This window comes from Dermacentor andersoni, chromosome 6, assembly GCF_023375885.2.
Source record: "Dermacentor andersoni chromosome 6, qqDerAnde1_hic_scaffold, whole genome shotgun sequence".
NCBI classification, from domain to species: domain Eukaryota; kingdom Metazoa; phylum Arthropoda; class Arachnida; order Ixodida; family Ixodidae; genus Dermacentor; species Dermacentor andersoni.
The window spans coordinates 52979897-52992920 of record NC_092819.1 but is presented as its reverse complement, the minus strand read 5'-3'; the positions used below and the strand labels follow the sequence as shown (position 1 = coordinate 52992920).

Here is a 13024-nt window from a genome sequence, read left to right as displayed (position 1 = left end):
TTTCACCCGGAGTAGCTCCACCGCGCGCGCGCTCAACATCGCGGAACAGCAAAGCACCGGAGAAAGGTGATCCGTCCAGCGAGCAGCAACGAAGGCCATCCAAGGGAGATCGTGCGTCAGCCATCTCGCGTCGCCGCGAAAACGCGACAGTCGTTCGCGATTCGTTGGATATAACAACAAATCCTCCACGGTAAGTGGATTCTAACTTAGGTGCACATTCTGCGTATATGACATGCAATCGCCAGTAAGTCCTCGCGGCGCTTCGCCGACGCGATTGACAAAGGAATGGGCAAGCGCGCTGTGTCTCTCGATGTCAATGGAAAAAGCCAGTCGTCACGATAACTGCACGTGATTTTATCACTTGCTGCTCTCCGTAAGAACTTTGAAAATCCCAAACGCTGCCAGAACCATGGTATGTTGAATAAGACGTGAGGCGAGAGGACGCTTAAAATGGTTTGTTCACCAGCCCATGATTCCGAGCCTATGCGGAGCGTGCTTATCATGCGTTTTGTGTGTTTATATTTATTCACTTTGGCACTCTACTGTCTACGGAACGCTGTTGAAATAAGGAATCACGTAACAGAAGGCGTCAATTTGCTGGCGGCACGCTTTCGTTACAAATAAGCCGCGCACCTGACGGCGTCTCGCCCATGGGTAATCTGCGACCACTAAAGCTACGCTTAATTACGGCGTCCAGAGGGCATTGTCCACACGCGACGCGACGTAAATGTTGACAATTCTCGGGTCGTCTTTCCTTTGTGCCACACTCCTGTCATGTATTAAGGCGATAGCGTCAAGGGCCCCGCGTCGCAGAAAATCCGGTGTCGGCGCCGAGCGTCGCTTTCCGAATTCTGAACCACGACAGCGCAGGCCCTCCACGTCGCTCATACCTTGGCTTACATTCTTTACAAAGTTATTTCTAGGAATTTCGAGAATGGCATCCAAGAAACAAATGCCACCAAACAAAACACCGACAGAGCATGCATCTTCTTCTTGCGAGGTGGCCACTTCTCAACCACGTCCCAACGTGGCCGGCGTTAGCGGCGTGCAAAGCGGCGTGAAAAGCAGCAGCTCCGGTAATGCCAGCAGCAGCGGCTGCTGCTGTGGCTGCTGCTGCTGCTGCTCACGGGCAAATTTAAGCGGAAAGGGCGAGCCCGCCATTAACGGAGATCTCTTTGCAAAACAGAATGTGCCGGGGGGGCCGCCGACCGCGCTTCCCCCTCGCCGCGACATTTGCAGCCGTCGCTGGTATCCGGTTTCTATTGACGGCCAGCTGCGACAGGAACGCAGATATAAAGCGAGATATAACAAGGAAGAAGAGGCATGTGCGTACTGCGGTAAAGCGAGGGAGACGATGGAACATGTTTTACTAGAACGTGAAGATATCGGCCCAGCGGTAGATTTAGGAATCACTGGCCTCCTTGAAGCCCTTGGGTTCAACGAGAGCAGGGAGAAAGTAAACATGCCCACAATAGAGATTAGTAAGAGGCGATTCGAGGACTGGTGGAATAAAAGTAGGGAAGCGGCAAACAACGGAGGCGTATAGAAAACAAAGTTCACAATAGGGGTTCAGAAAGTTTGGCTATGGGAATTCATCTTGTTTATTCCCTTTTCTGTTAATTTCATTCTTTTTTAACATAGGTAGAACATTACCATAAAATAACAAGACACACACACGTCCGTCCGTCCGTCCGTCCGTCCGTCCGTCCGTCCGTCCATCCATCCATCCATGCTGCAGCAAAACTCCGGAGACCACTCAGCACATCCTTATGGAATGCGAAGAGATTCACCCAGAGAGAACCGTAGGTAACGTACACTTTCCAGGACCACTTGGATTTGAAGTGGGCGGAAGCATCGTCCGGTCAGCAGTCAGTAAGAAAGAGACGGTTAGAGTATTGGTGGGAAAAAAGCAGGGAAGAGATCGATACAGCCGGGTCTCTTATATTCAGTCATGGTCAGCGGTACAAGGTATATATATATATTCAAAGGGGAAAAAATATTAAGGCGATGTACACAAAAATGCTAGGTAAAGAACATGTATTGGCGACCTGATTAAATCAAGCAGCCTAGGTGACTATTTTTCACCGCCCCATTTCAAAGGGGATGCCACTGAAACATCATCATCATCATAACCACAGAGCGGTAACGGAGGGTTCGCAGGAATTCCAAGCGGCGTCTCGGAGCGCGTATGATTCGAGTACTCTGCAAAACCACTTGCTGCAGCATCTATTAGTCAAGCGCGCATTTGTCGCGCGCGGAAAACTAATTCCTGCGATCGGGGCCTAAGCGATATGGTCAACACCTCCTCGAAAGCGAGGGCCGGACCACTGGGAGGCACCTCGATGATGAAGTGCTGCAGGATGGTGGTAAGAAAGATGAACGTCTCCATGTTGGCGATCATCTCCCCGGGGCAAGAACGCTTGCCTGTAAGCAAGCGACGTTTTCGATAAGAACGTTTTGTTTCTCTGGCTTCAAGAGCACGAGGTATGCAGTTGCATTCTATATTTTTTTGTGTGTGAGTGTCAAGCAATACGATGAACATGAACACCTGATAATGGAGCTTTACCACACCAGAGATGCACTAGCTGATACGTGTGGCGCAGTATACCAGAATACGTATCCGGCAACGGCAGCACTCGTAGCGACACCTGATAACATTGTGATCAACATACCGCGGTGAGAACACTCATGTGCTCCGCACAGCTCTTTGCTTCGAGAGCAAAGATGCAAATTAAGTGTTGATTATGGCGCTGCAAATGCGTATCAGCCAGCCGGTAATCGCTGCGCCGTTGATGACTGTAACGAAAGTTCTGTTTCGGTTTAGCTTGGGTTGACCACAGTGCCACCAGATGTCACGATCTAGCCCAGCTGTTTTCCACTCCCGTGGAAGAGGGGACTCATTCGAGTGTACTAGAATACGGCTTAGAACGCACTGAGGCACCCTACTGTTACTAGGTGACCGGGCTGCTACTAAGTGATGTCACTACTGACGCTTATACTAGGCTAGCCGCCTATTTGTCGGCGCCTCGTTTCGGAGGGTATGCATACAGACATCATTGTTATCGATCATCAACACTCACATTTACTTTTACTACGGCGTATATGTACACGATAGATGCAGTACGTACTAACTATGCCATAACTCAATGTACAGGTGTTTAGCTTGACGCATACTGATTACCTATAGCGTATTAGCGTGATACCGTGCCGGGTAAACCCAGCCCTTATCTCGCTCCTTCGTGCGCGCGTTTATGCTACTCGCCTCATGGGGAAAGGGGGAGGGGGAGGAGAGGACGAATACAAGTTCCTCTTCGAAATGCAATGGTTCGAGCCTGAGGCTTCTCTTGTTCGCCGATATCTATCCTCACTCCCTGTCCTTTACTCATATTCCACCACCTACGTTTCCCTGTGTCCCCTTTGCCTTGCTTTGACATGTAGTGTCTTAGTACTCTCTTTGTAGACGCTGCGGCAACAAAGTACGAAAGACGACATCGCCACGCTCTTACCGTATGAGAAAGGGATCAGCCTCTCAGGCTTGCTGGCTCGGGTCCCTCCTTCGACCAAGAAGCGCTCGGGCCGGAAAACTTCTGGGTCTTGCCAAAAGGACGTGTCGTAGAAGATGGACCTCAGCGAAGGGACCACGACGCTACCTCGTGGTATGACGTAGCCGCTTACTTTCGTGTCCTCGCTGGCGCTGCGGCGATAACGCGGAGAGATCACATGAGGCAACAACAAAAAAGTTGCTAAGCGCTACTGAGACCTAAAGTAGAATGCGTCAAGCCATATCACAGATAGCGCTATGACTTAGAGATTGAAAACGCGACAGAATGAGCTCGCAAGCCCTTTCCATGCACATACTGGAAGGTATTGTAGGTAAATACAGCGCGAACCCAAAGAAATTCACACCACACAAGGATACAGGTACGCTTTTTGTAAGCGCCGGCTACCAACTCATCATGTTGAGCGAAAATAAAAATGTCCATACATGCGTTCGATCCAACCTAGAGAGCGTATGTACTGACACCACTCTGGAAGGTGACTCGGCTGCAGGTTGTCTTGGTAACAGCAACGTTATACCTGCTCCTTATCCTACGTTCGGGTATCTCGATCACATTCCTCACGGAGAGAACAACAACGTAAACGAGTCTGAACGCAAGCGGCGGCGTTCGCAAGTCGGACCAAGAGCAGGAGGACGAGGAGGAGGAGGAGGACTTCGCGAAGAGAAAGACGAAGTCAGCCGGAAGAGCGTCTCTCTGTATAGCCCGGAGCGCAAAGCCGGGACGTCCTTGTTTCGCGAGCTCACCATCGCATGAGGCCGAAAGGGTTGATCGGCTTGTAGCGCGCCATCTCCCAGATGAAGGCCTGCGTGTACGGCATCCTGCTGCGGTCTTCCCACACGACGCGAGAACCTTGACCGCTTTGACCGAGCACGACGTCGATCTCGGCCCGGATGCAGTTCTGCACCTCCGGCTTGGCGGCGCATGTCAGTAGCAGCCACTCAATCGCGGAGCGCACGGTCTCGCTCCCGCCACCGAAGAAGGAGGCCGCGTTGCTCGTAAGCACGTCGCCTGCGACAAAGCGCGTGGTCGACGGCAGAGGGCGTTTAAGAGAGGGAGTAAAGATAAACACCGCATATGTTAAGACTGATAGGCTGAAAGTTGGAAGGAATCATGTTCGTTGAAAAGTGCGCTGCAGATGGCGCACGGGCCAGAGAAACAGGAAGGCGTTCCCGCTGGACAGGCAATATTAGATGGGGCTTGAACTCGATATTCCTCGAATTGCAGTTACTCTACACACTCACGCGTGAAAGTCTTCTTTTCTTTCTCTGGTCGTCTCATCTCGCTGAGAAAGGCATCAACGTAGTCACGAACCACACCGTCCTGATAGGTTTTCTCGTGAAGGCCTATTAGGGTCCTGTAGAGAAAGAAAACAAGGAACCCAAGGAGGGTCCCTAAATAGCAATTCACAGCATCACAGTCTGTGAAACACAATCTTGTCAACTTAAGGAAATTTAAGCAGGCAAGATCAAAGACTCATCGCCTAAAACTGAAACTGAAAGAACATGCAAGTTCAGATCTCCCATGCGTACGGTAACGTTAGCTGGCATACTTGTATATTCTCTAGTCGATCAAGCAGCGCTTAATTCAGGCACATGCTGACCACCTTGCGCTAGCAAGGCGCAGAGCTATGCTCCTTGGTGAAGCCTCTGAGCTAACTTAGTAAATTTTCCGCAGCGCGTATTGTTGTGCCATCTATCAGGCAGTCTGCGAATTATTGCTGTTGCCTCCGAAACATCGGTGACGACCTTTGCGTTTTCTCCCACATCTTATCTTTCTTTTTTGGTCAGTAGACATAGAGAGGGTTTTAGCCAAGATGGTATCAACCAGCGAAAACGCTTAAGAGGAAGCTTCAGCTCGGGCCCAACTCCGACGCGGCCTATTCAAATACATGTAAAATGCAAAAACGGTTTTTTTTTTTTCTGAAATAACCCCTGTACAGATTTTGATAATTTTTGTTGCATTTGAGAGAGAAAGTTAAATTCTAGTGACTGTTGGAAGTGGGATTCCGATTGAAGTCCTGAATTTTGTTAAAAGAATTTTCGAAAATTCGAAAGCTTGAAAAAAAAAGATAAGAGCGAAGTTTACAAATTCATAACTCTGCATCAAAAGCAGATACGGCAGTTCTGTAAACGGCATCCATTAGACCGCTGAAAGCAGACAAATTCGATATGTCGTTTTAAGTCATACGTGAATCTGTTACGTTGTTTACAACGGTTCTGCAAAAGCCGTATTTACATATTACAAAATTTCTTGCAGTTCATGTATAGCATATCAATTTTGTTCGCTTTAGATGCACTATTAGATGCAATTCAGAGAATTGTATTATCGTTTTACGTTTCTGAGTTAGAGTTGTAAACTTCACAGTTTCGTTTTTTGAGAATTTTCAATTTTTGCCAATTTTTAATAAAAAATTGAGGAGCTAAATCAAAAATTCAAAACAAGCTAGCAGTCACTAGAATTTAAGTTTTTCTTTTTAACGCAACAAACCTCGTCAAATATGATGCTGCGGTTGCCGAGAAAAACGAATTCTCCTTTTACATGTATTTAGATAGGAGCGCCCGAGCTAAAGCTTCCTCTTAAGTACAATTTTGCGCGATTACACATCTCGGAGGCACCTGTGACACACAACCAGCTTCAGACAAGGCGCCTCACTGACCAATGCAAACACTAAGCATAACTGGCTATCATAAGTAAAGTTTCGCACGGTTACCCATCTCGGAGGCTCACATGACGTACAAAAGTCTCCAGAGAAGCAATTTCACGAACCAGTACAGAGACGTACAACTTGCCATCGCAAGTATAGAGTGTCTGGTCGACCCGCGTAACCCCGAACTCGAGCTGCTCGGCCTGCCCACTCACTCCGAGAGGCGATCCCTTCGTATCAAAGCGCTCCTGAGCCTCCCGCATGCTCCTATGCGAAGAATGGAGAGCACTCTCCGCAGCCACGGCAAGAAGTTGATGGACGACATCTGTGGCGCCAACGCCATGATCCCATCGGCGAACTCGTCCAGCTCGACACGCTCGGGGCTGCCGTACTCGAACCTCCGGCCGTACACCAGCGCCGTGATGACGTTGGACGTGCTGGACAGCAACAACGAGGAGATGGCCACGGGATCGCCCTTGTGAGACGCCAGCTCGCGAACCAAGTTCGACAGTTCGTCCTGCACGCGGCAGTGGTCACGTCCGCGACGGTTCAGTGAAACAAAAGGTCCTGGTGAAACACGCAGTTAACTTGCTCGCTTGGCTTGCTTTCCCGATATGGTTGTGATATCAGCGTGTGCGTTCTTCGTGAATGGCAACGCGATGCTATCGCGATTTCGCCCGCGTAAGTGCAAGTTCCCCTTCAGTTAAGAAATTCTGCGCCCGCAATGGGAATGTAGCTACTTCCGACGGTTATGCAAAGTTCATGTGTCACGCATTGCACTCACTGATGGCACCGATGGGTCAGGACAGTTAAGCGGCATGAAGAGAGAGAGAGTGCAAGGTAAACGATGCTGTCTCTCTCTCTCTCTCTCTCTCTCTCAATCTTCTTTTTGATTAGTTACTTTACAAACTCAGGCTACAGCACGGTTGCATTGTGGTTGCGCTACTGAATAATGTTCCATGGAGTGGCAGTGGGCTATGAGCACACGTCGATACTCACAACACTGATTTCCGCGTAACTATTCCGGACACTCAAATTCCACCATGCTGATGTTTTGGGCCAATCGCAAAGGCCGTAGCAGCCCTGTGGGCCAATCGGAGCTCACAAGATGGTGAATTCAACAACAGGGCGGAATTTTCTTATCTCCATAATAACTCCTCAGAACAGCACCCCGCCGGCGAAATCACGAATTTCTTGCAGCTAAATGCCCTGACAATGACGAGCATATCATTAGAGCGAAAGCCGAGGTCAGTAAACGGATTGCCCGAACTAGGTAAATCGAAGAAGCGCTTTAAAAGAATATTAGAAAAGAAACAAAGAATCCATTGAGAATGATGCTGTGTTCTTTCAAAACACTTTTTTCTTGATTTTGTGGTAACGCATTCATTATCGGACAAAACAATTTAAAGCCGAAGTTCCTTTTTATTTATTTTGGCGGATAAACCTACGCGTTGGTATAGGTCGGTGTGACGTCAAGCATTTTAAAGAATTTTTCTCCGCCTACCAGTCCCCACGTGGGAGCGACCCGCAGCTCTGCCCTAGGGCAAAGCTTCTCAGGAGCTTGTAATTAAAGTTCTTTGTCTGTCTGTCCGCGTTTGGACTGTTGTGGCCAACGCTATTAAATACTAACTTTAGCTGGCTCCTGAACCTAGCTAAGTTCGATCTACAGCTTTTTTAAACAAATAGAATGCGGTTAATTTCTACCGATAAAAAATTAATTAGGCTCGAGTAGATCCGATCAAAATTTACGGAGTCGCGGTGAACTGGCGCACGAACTTCAAAGCGCCGCCAACCGCCTTTCGTTCTTTTCCTTTTTCTTTTTCTTTTTTTTTTCGTTCTCGCTGACCTACTAAGCCTCTTATGACGTTACGAGTGACTTTTTTGGTCTGTTATACCGGTGTAATACGTTCACTTTTGATCGTCATCGTGCTCGATCCGGATCGAATTTCTTGATCGCGATCCACAATGATCGCTGCTACACGGTCCAAAGATTCAGATCCATTTGGGTGAACTCAAGCACATCAGCTGTCGGTGGTGGATCCAAAATAGTTAACAAATTTGTGTAAACTTGTAACATAAAACTCCATTCTGATTGTTTTGCAAGAAAATGTTATTTCGTTTGTCAATGTGGATGAGCCTGTTATCGCTATTATCGTCTGCTGATCGTCTGCAACTTAGAAATACATGGTCGTCCGCCTATACGATCGCGATCAAGAGGCCTTTGTCTATGGTTTCGGCACATATTTGTTTCTTAGTAACAATAGCATGACGCCCAGAGGAAGTCGGCGGAGAGACAGCAGTAGCAGTAGCTCACGTGTATATGCCTCTCGAGAGTCTGTGTGGTACTGATCAGCGTCTTGAACGTCCTCGCCGTGAACCTGCGCTGTTCCTTCCAACGCCGCCCGTTGGCCAGTGTAATGCCTGCGTAAGGAGCACGCGGTTAAGTGCTTCGCCATTACGCGGTCGCAGCAACAAATAGAATCCGAGTACCAAAAAAAAAAAAGGAAAAAACTCAGCGCACTTCCACTGTGAATAAGGATGACCAGCGAAGCTGTGTATGTGGGCCCCTTAATGGCGAACTGCACCTCCGCCGCGGGTCGGCCCGGCATTGCACTAACTTCGGGATCTGTCCACGTATGGGGAGTTCTTTGTTCACAACAACGACACGAAAATTTCCTTGGACGGTAGAGGTATACAGCTTCGCTGCAAAAGAACGACGCGATCTCCTGCCTCTGGTGCACGTTATACTCTACTCGCCCGTGATCCTTTTCTTTTTTAATGTTTACGTTGGAATGCTGCTGGTGTCAAGTCTTACTTTTGTCGCATCAGCCTCAGCTGCTTTAAATAGAGTTTCAATTTATGGATTGACTGAAGCATCTCCAGCACGGAATCCGAACGCACGACCTCGCACTCAGCAACAGAATGTTTAATATCAGAAAGCGCGCTCAAAATACTTAGAAATCTCATCGCACGCGCCCCGCTTACCGACACCCACATCAACTAGGTTCCAGGCCATCAGGGCATGACAGGAAATGAGGCGGCACACGCCGCTGCCCGCGAGCATACCAGCCGGGCTTAATCTAATAACAGAAACTTTAATCTCGTACATCTAAAGAAAATGTACCCAATGAATAAGCGATAAAAATACAAGCACGCATACACGTGAAAAACGCATACGCAATATGAACATAGAAGAGTACTATACATCTATACACACACACACAAGAAAAAAAAAACTCTAAACACTAGAGTTTATTTAAACAAAAGCGATCGTTATGCAGTAGATGGAGAAATAATTGGACTTAATCACGGCTTTATTATTTTTCATATTTATGGTTAATTTCCTTCATATATTTATCGTTGTTTAAGCAACTTCTGATCTGGTGACCTTGTAAATTGTGAGCCACTGTCTGTCCTAGTTTTGTTACTCCTGTAGGTAAGGTGTCTCTACGTGCACGGTAATCGCTGAAGGTGCTGCGATGATAGAAGGAAGGTATAGATCATTATTAAGAGTAAAGCTTCTCGTTATGAACTTCGCGTTCAAACCGCAGCGCTGTCATGGTACATAGTCAGACGTCACAGGTTTCAAAGTATACCTTCGTAAGTTTCGGTCATTTCTGATCAGGAAAAGGTTCCCGAAGCGCCTTAGCTTGAACATTTGGTTCCTTTTATACTCAGTACCGAGTCAGGCGCATACACGCGGGGAAAACGCGTGACGTCACAAGCAGCCAGAGAGAGAAGTTCAGTGTGGCGTCATCACCGTTGGTGCTCCAGTAGTGTTATTGATCAATCCGGCATAACTTCATATTGCCTTTCCGCGTCTGAAGAGTTATCTGCCAAGCTGCTCGTACCATCACCAGAAATATCGACTAAGCATCCGTATAGTGACCCCGAGCGACTTCTAAGGTGCATTATGTCTTTAAACCCGTTCGAGTGATCGTGTTTCACTTCACGGAATGTCCTACGGAATTAAACGCGACAGTGAAACGTTAAAGCAGGGCCCGGAACACACGCAATTGCTTGAGAGTACGGTGTCAAGCCGCTACAAATCTGGGCCCGTATTCATAAAAAGCTTTTTACGATATATAGTAAAGTTCAAAGAACAAAAACCGTCCAACAGTGACAGCTCACATAACATTAGCGCAGTCTGAGACCACTCAGAAAGAAGTACTTACGAGCAAAAAGAAAAGCCTTTGTGAATTAGTAGGCGGCGCATTGCCAAAGCAACCACGCCATCACGGGGAGGGTTTCTTCACTCGAGTGAAGAGCAGGTGTAGTTTTCCCTGAAAGGTACACCACCAATGTCGCGCACGATGTGCTCACATTTCTGCGAAAGCCATGAATTGACGGACTCACGGTGACAGGCTTTCACGACACGGATTGGGACGCTGAGGCGCAGCAATTGCCAGGCTAACCTTGCCTCTGGCAATGCCCCCAACACCACTGCCACGATCAATGTTCATTAGTTGTTCATCGGATGTTAATGGGGGAATGGCAGATGATGCCGCGATATGCTGTGAATGTACTGCTTCTTGCTCATGAGGCAAGGCTGCCTAATTTGAAGAAACCGCTATCGATGTTCGTTACATGCTAGCGGGTGACAGTGACATTATACCAGAGCCACACTGGCGTGCAAGGTACTATCTTCTACAACCGAGACAAACGTGCTTACTTTGAGATTTTTCGTGGACGTTGAGGGGGAATTCGGGGGCCCGGTAGAGCAGGGAGTCGTTCGAGAGGGCCTCCTTTATGGAGCCGAAGTCGCACAAGAAGACCACGTACCGTAAACCAAGCTGGAGTCTACAGAAAAACCACTTGCCACGTTGTCACACGTTACAGCACAGGAGTGAAAAAGACAGATACCCAATACAACGAGTCAGAGTATCGTTATAACGAAACTTGATATAACGAAATAATCGATATAACAAACTGAATGAAATTTACCTTGAAGTCCTCATAGATGAACATAGTGCAGTAAGCGCAACAATGGATATAACGAAGGAATTTGTATCTCCTCTTTCAACTTCGTAGTAGCAAGATTTTACTTACGGCGTGTTTTGTTACTGTTGTTGTTGCTGCTCCTTTTAGGCTGTACAGCATTTTTAATGATCGCCTGGGGCCGATAGCGTAATCCTAATTTTTGAGCGGTATTACTTAAACTGGCGGACATTACTCGTACCTTAAATCAAAACGTGCAATTGACCAGACTCGTCAAAAAATCCCTGATTATCTTTCCTAATTAATTACTTTGCGGGACACACTAACTTTTACGAATTGTAGCCGGAGTTTTCAAGGCAAAGTAAACCCTCCGTGATCCGAGTGTACTCACGAATGTGCTCTCGACGACCCGACGCGGTAGCCCTACAGCTAGATGGCGATGCGCAAATTGCGCTGGTGAGGACGAGGTCGCGGGTTCGGTCCAAGTGGCGGCGGCTGCAATCCGATAGGGGCGGAACGCAAGAACGCTCGCGCACCCGGTACTGCATGCTCATTAGGGAACCCCAGGTGGACAAAATTAATCCGGAGCCTAACCTCCACGGCGTACAGAATCAGCTTTTTTTTTTTTCGCACATAATACCTCAGAATTTCATTATAATTTTATTTTTTTGCGTTCTCCATTACCAGAGGTAAGAGTGATCAAGTTGTTCCAATTTTCATTCGTGCAGGACGGCGTTTCGGTTTCCTGTGGCTAAATGATCTCTCAGAGCTTAAAAAAAAGTAGAAAAAGAAGAAACCGTACTTTGGCTACAGGAACATAATATTATATATACCTTTTATTCCCTCTTGATTGAATGACAGTCTACAGAATCGTTTTGAACTTTCCGCGCCTCTGTCCGACTCTTTGTCAATCCCCGTGAGTGGGCATGCGCCATACTCATCAAGGTCATCATCATCAATATAATAATAATAATAATAATAATAATAATAATAATAATAATCCTACCCGACACGTTGCTCAAAGGTGATCAAGTTGTTCCAATTTTCTTTCGAGTAGAACGGTGTTTCGGTTTTCTGCTGCTAAATGATCTTTGCGAACTTTAAAAAAAGAAGGAGACGAAGAAGAAGAGAAAGAAAACGCACTTGGGCTATAGGAACATATTATATATACTTTTGTTTTCTCTTGATTGAATGACAGTATATATACGTAATATCGTTTTGAACATTCCTCGCTTCAAATTATGCAACAAAATTATAGATTTATAAATTTATTAGCTGAACACACATGTAAAGTCTGCCCGACTCTTGGCCGACCCCCGTGAGTGGACATGCGCGAAACTCATCAAGGTCACCATCGTCATCATCAACCTACCCGAACACGTTGCCGTATTTCTGCTTGAGCGTCTCGATGTCCCGATGTCCGTACTCGGTCATGAACGGCAGGTAGCCGAGGAGAGGCAGGCCTCGCGGTCCAGGCGGCAGGTCGGGTCGAAACATCCTCCGCACCGAGAACCACAGGTAATGCAGCAGCGGTGCCGCAATTGCGACGATCAGCGCCATGATCGCGCACTCCCACGTCACCGCCTCCGGCATGATTGAAGCTGGAGCAACTCTTGGCGCAGTGATTATAGCTACAGGTTCGACGAGTCGTCGACTGCTAGGTACGAACCCCGCGGGCTACGCCGTTGTTAACTAGCTGAATTGCTACGTTATAATCAACGAGCTCAGTGGAGCAGGCGGTTTTGAGTGCAGTATAGAGAACAGATAGAAGGATGTGTTTGGGAGCGAGGGGGGGAGGACAGGAGAGACGTTCTTTTGCGGGCGAGGGTAGAGTGCGTGCAACGTGCAACGTTTCAACGTATACCTCGCAATCACAGCTGCG

General features: G+C 47.6%; 1 protein-coding gene across 1 annotated transcript; it reads right to left on the bottom strand.

Annotated features, from left to right (window-relative positions):
* Nucleotides 1-1591: 1591 nt before the first annotated feature.
* LOC129382539 (cytochrome P450 2J4-like) lies at nucleotides 1592-12805 on the bottom strand. Its single transcript, XM_055066683.2, has 8 exons — nucleotides 12515-12805; nucleotides 10877-11004; nucleotides 8519-8625; nucleotides 6420-6721; nucleotides 4802-4914; nucleotides 4304-4568; nucleotides 3507-3694; nucleotides 1592-2424 (listed from the first exon to the last, which is right to left on the bottom strand). The coding sequence occupies exons 1-8, from the start codon at nucleotides 12733-12735 to the stop codon at nucleotides 2234-2236; spliced, it is 1515 nt and encodes a 504-aa protein (XP_054922658.2). The 5' UTR covers nucleotides 12736-12805; the 3' UTR covers nucleotides 1592-2233.
* Nucleotides 12806-13024: the final 219 nt, after the last annotated feature.